General features: G+C 48.5%; 1 protein-coding gene across 1 annotated transcript; it reads left to right on the top strand.

Annotated features, from left to right (window-relative positions):
* Nucleotides 1–280: 280 nt before the first annotated feature.
* amer2 (APC membrane recruitment protein 2) lies at nt 281–4,383 on the top strand. The gene has a single exon (XM_061265191.1). The coding sequence runs from the start codon at nt 437–439 to the stop codon at nt 2,435–2,437; it is 2,001 nt and encodes a 666-aa protein (XP_061121175.1). The 5' UTR covers nt 281–436; the 3' UTR covers nt 2,438–4,383.
* Nucleotides 4,384–4,749: the final 366 nt, after the last annotated feature.

Below are 4,749 nucleotides of genomic sequence, written 5' to 3'. Positions count from 1 at the left end.
GAGAGAATCTGCAGCAGTGACGGAAACAATGATGGAAGGGTGTGAAAACTCATGTCTTGTTTTGGGGGGGCAATAGTGCATTGGTGACTGGGAAGGTGGTGGGGGGAGGACAGACTCCGGCGCCCTGCCAACGTTGACGAAAGCTGCTTAGCCCACCCTGTTGCCATGGATACAGTGAGGAGCAGCACCGAGAGTGAGGGAGTGAGCAAGAGGGAGAGAGAGAAAGAAAAGCTGCAGGCATGCAGGCAGGCAGGCAGACAGGCAGGCAGGCAGAGTGGGAGTGAACGAGCTTTTGGAAGCAGCGTGGAGAGAGAGAGAGAGAGACAGACAGAGACAGACAGAGAGAGGGAGAGTGGATGCGCATCCAGAGAAAGCCCAAAGGGAGAAGGAAAGTGCTAGTGGGAGCCCGCAGAGTGGGAAGCCATAAAGCTACACAATGGAAGTGCAGACGGAGTGTGCGGACCCCACCGCGGCCCCTCCGTGTGACCCCCAGCCGCCTACCGGGAAGATCAACAAAGCTGCCTTCAAGCTCTTCGCAAAGCGACGTACCGGCTCCGGAATGGCCAGCTTCTTCTCCTTCAGGAACAAAGGGGCCACGCTGAACGGGACCAACGGGCATTCGGACACTGGGAATTCTGTGAATGGGAACGCTTCAATGTCATCGGGCGAGATGGTGAGAAGCAAAACACACGATGGGCTCATCGGGTCCAGCAATAACGCTGATGTACAGAGAGGGGAGGGCTTGTCCACGCTAGAAACAGGAACTGTCAGGTCTCTCAGTAAATCTTTAAGTTTCTTTTCTCTACTGCGACGTGGGAGTCTTAGGTCAAATGAGAACAGTGCGGGACTGGTACGAAGAGGGAGGGGCTTGAAAGGCTTTTTCACTAGCATCCGCTGGCGACGTAAGGACAAAACAAACGAAGGCGACGGGGACGAGTCGGAACCCCGGAAGGAGAAGGATGTGGATGCTGCGGCCGCTGAAACGGCCCAGGATATCTCTCTCATCCTTGAACCGACCCCGAGTGGCAAGACAGAGGCAGAATGTAACCTCCAAGCCGTCGAGGCTCACAGTAAGAGTGTTCCCTTGACGGCCACGCAGTGCGTGGCCATGCCAGGCCCATCTGCTGAGCCAGATTCTCCCTCTCCGTACACACCCAACGACTCCCCTTTGCACCCTGCCACCAGCAAAGCCAAAGCCTCAGTCTCCAGCCTCACCCCCTCACTCGCCACACCCCCTTTGGAGTGTTGCAGCACCGGCGACCCTCCTTCGGAACCCTCGGTGGACCGTCTGTGTTCTCTTCTCTTCAATGACGTCACATCGCTTAAGAGCTTTGATTCACTCACGGGCTGTGGGGATATTATTGCCGATGCAGAAGAGGAGATGGCTGGCAATGGGGGAAGTGGGACGAGTAGTAGCAGCAGTGGCGGGGGCGGCGGGGTAGGAGGAGGCGGATCGGCTGTTGGGAGACCGCTTGGAGTCACCTGCCCCCCGACTCGTGGATCCCCATCAAAAGTCCCTCTTTCTTCCGCGCAATCTGTATTCGCCGCATCTCCTGGTCCGGCTTCACTTCCTGCTCGCGCCCGGGTGCCCCCCGCACCTCAACCACCCGCAGTGGGCAGTGGGGTGGTGGCTTACATGGGTGGCGGGGAGGAAATGGCCAGTCCGGAGGGAGTGGACGATGCTGACATGCAGGGGCTTTGGCATATGCTGCCTTCCACTGGTGACAACTCCCCTGCTTTGCCCCGATCACTCCAACCCGCCTGCACCACTCCCACCTCCACCTACCCCCTTCGTACCCTCACCTCCACCAGCTGCCAACAATCTTCAACCAATATATGTGCAGATCGTAAGACGCTACAGGTCAAATCTTTGGGCCTCAGTAAGATTCCAGTGGTGGGTGGAGTAGGAAGTCGAGCGGCCAAACCCCTCCTACCTCACGCTCGTCATCCGGCATCACCTGGAGACAAAGAACCGCTCAGCGACGAAGGCTACTGGGAAACACCCTCGGCAACACCCACGGCGACACCTGAGGAAAGTGGGCAGCGGCACCAAATGTCACGTGACAGTTGCTCTGGGGAGCGCCTGTATGATTTCTACAATGACCCGGAGGGGCCGGAGGGCGATGACGACCAAAACAGTTCGTCCTCCTTGTCCACAGAATATAAACTCAGCCCTCCTTCCTCCTCGTCCTCTTCTTCCTTCCGCTCAATGAAAGGCAGCGCCAGTCTTCCCCGGGAATCCAAGATCCCAGTCAGCGCCAGACAAACCCCGCCGCCTCAGTCCGTAAGCCAATCAGCACTCTCGTCTGTTCTGGAGGCAGAATTGTCGCCGCCAAAGACCCAAGCACTTCCTCGTACCAGAATCCCCGTATCCAAGGTACCCGTGCGTCGTCCCGGAAACAAACCGGGCCCCACAAGCAGAGCCTCGAAGAAGTAGTTACTATTGGGGGCTTGAGAGGCTGACTCCTGTGCTGTTTTTTTTTTTTACAGAGCCAAATGTTTTCCTTAGCCAAGAAAAATGTTGCCCTGTGCGGTTTTGAATCTTAAAAGATCCCCGTCCCAAAAGGTTACAATTGAATAAAGATGTTGTTGTTTTTTACCCTGAGAAAAGTCGCAAGGAGACTCTCCAAAAAACCCAGATTGTGTTTTAGCACTCACTGGAACTTGGAAGCTTGACCCTTGACAATCCATGAACTGTGAAAAGTTCATCTCTCAACTACCTGCAAAAAAAAAAAAAAGGCCTAGCTGCATGTTGGAGGATTTCAAAGCTCCAATTCATGACTACATACTGCAAAAATAAGCTGCTTTTATAGTCTTTTATGACGTTACAAATTGAAATGAATTTCCTCTTGACGATCAACAATATGACCCTTGAACTATCCCACTTTAGAGCCAAAGTATCTTTCCTTAAATAGTTTGAAACAGACTGGAATGTCTTTTTTTAAGATGAAAGTTTTGCATCCTGATTAAACATTTGCATGTAAAACAACAATAATATAGCACCGATTTCAAAGCTTCTCTATTTGTGGAGCACAGAAAGTCACACTTTGACACTTTGCATGCAAAGACTTCAATTATGGAGCGTTCCAGCTCATCGTAACTTTCCCGATTGCAGCATGGGGAAGGTTGGGACACAAATGTTTTACTGTATGTTTTTGGAAATGTGCTTCAATATGGAAATCTTGATGCATTGATACAAACATGACTCTTTGTCTGCATTCAGGGCTGCACATGCAAAGGTCAGGGAGCACACACACTTGCACAAACACACGGCAAAATGTGTTGACGGCTTTCTACACACGTGCAAAAACAACATATCTGTATGTAGTGCTTTTTTTCTTCTTAACAGCTTTTTTTTTATATCCTTACTCTCCTACTGCACGGATTCAAACTGTGACTGCTCCAGTTTGCTAATCTGTTCATTTCCATCTGACAAACTGTAGTGGGACTAACTTCTTCCAGAATATGCCTGCCTCCGACTCCCAAAAATGCAGCAATGAAATTCCATCAGGGTTTCAAATAAAGATTTACCTAACCATTCCTATTATTGGACTGAAATGTTGAAAAGCCATTGGTGAAAAAGTACATTGTAAAAAATGAGGGGCTATTTCAGGTGTGTCTGAAAAGTGAATGTAGCTTGACATTTTTGTAGATCATGGATTAGTAGCTATATATTTTTGTGTGTGTCAGCAGGATTTTATAGGAGCAAAGCAAATGACTGTATCGTTTCTAATTCCCCCCTCGCCCATCCCCAAACGTGTTTCAAACATGAAGAGCCCCCCCAAGTGTATTTTAATAGTGACACGATGCGATCAGGTATTTTCTTCGCCCTCGATTAAAGAGAGGGACTTTTATATGCAAAGCCATTTTAGACTGTGTGCATTTTGTCTGCTTCGAAAACAAGGTACCCTTCCATCACACTTGTGATTATTGATTGATGGCAGGGCTTTTGGATTCACATATCATTTACTTGGCTGATGGTAAAAAGTAACCTGAGTCCAGCGCGAGCATTTTCTTGCTAGGTACAAAGAGGTTTAGTATGCAAGCATTTTTCTTCTCATGTATGTGTGACTGTTTTTAGGAGAGGGTTGGGTGTTTTTTTTTAATTATTTAAAATGAAGTTAAATATTTCTACTCAAATGAGGCAATTTCTCTCCACATCAAATGTACCTTTACAATTTTGTTCTGGTTTCACGTTATTCTTCTCACTCTGATGATCACCCGAGACACTCTTTCCACTATATATGTGAAATATGTTATGGGCTATTTTTCTGCCTTCTTTCATCATCATTGGCCATTTGTGCAATCATCTAACACAATGAAAAGCACATTTCCATTTTCCCTTTTATTTTGCTTGAGCACCTGTTAGCCGACAGTGTGAAATCTGACCGTTTTCCATATTTAATGAATAAAAGTGTTTGTTCTAAAGCGTGGCTTCCCTCTGCTCTGTGAAATCAATGTTAATATCATGCTCTCATTGTTTAGCGTCATGGCAAATCCCTCGCAGCATTTGTTCGCTTCCCCAAGTGTCGTTGTTGTGATGGCATCACACTTGCTGCTTGGTCTTCCGAACATTCGGTGAACAAAGCTTTTTATTGAGCACTCCAAAAAAGGCCTACCGACTGATTGGCACACATATTCCACATGAGACTCATCAATAATAATCAAACGGTGTTCAAATTGTTGTTATGGTGTAGGTAGGACAGCAATTGGTGCAGTGCAAATCCCTTTTGAATGGTGCAGCAATCC

The sequence above is a fragment of the Syngnathus typhle genome, linkage group LG19, assembly GCF_033458585.1.
Source record: "Syngnathus typhle isolate RoL2023-S1 ecotype Sweden linkage group LG19, RoL_Styp_1.0, whole genome shotgun sequence".
Lineage (NCBI taxonomy): Eukaryota > Metazoa > Chordata > Actinopteri > Syngnathiformes > Syngnathidae > Syngnathus > Syngnathus typhle.
This window is presented reverse-complemented; position numbering and strand designations above follow the sequence as displayed.

Excerpts from the sequence above, each read along its gene's own strand:
- amer2 (XM_061265191.1), top strand. The coding sequence starts at position 437 with ATGGAAGTGCAGACGGAGTGTGCGGACCCCACCGCGGCCCCTCCGTGT.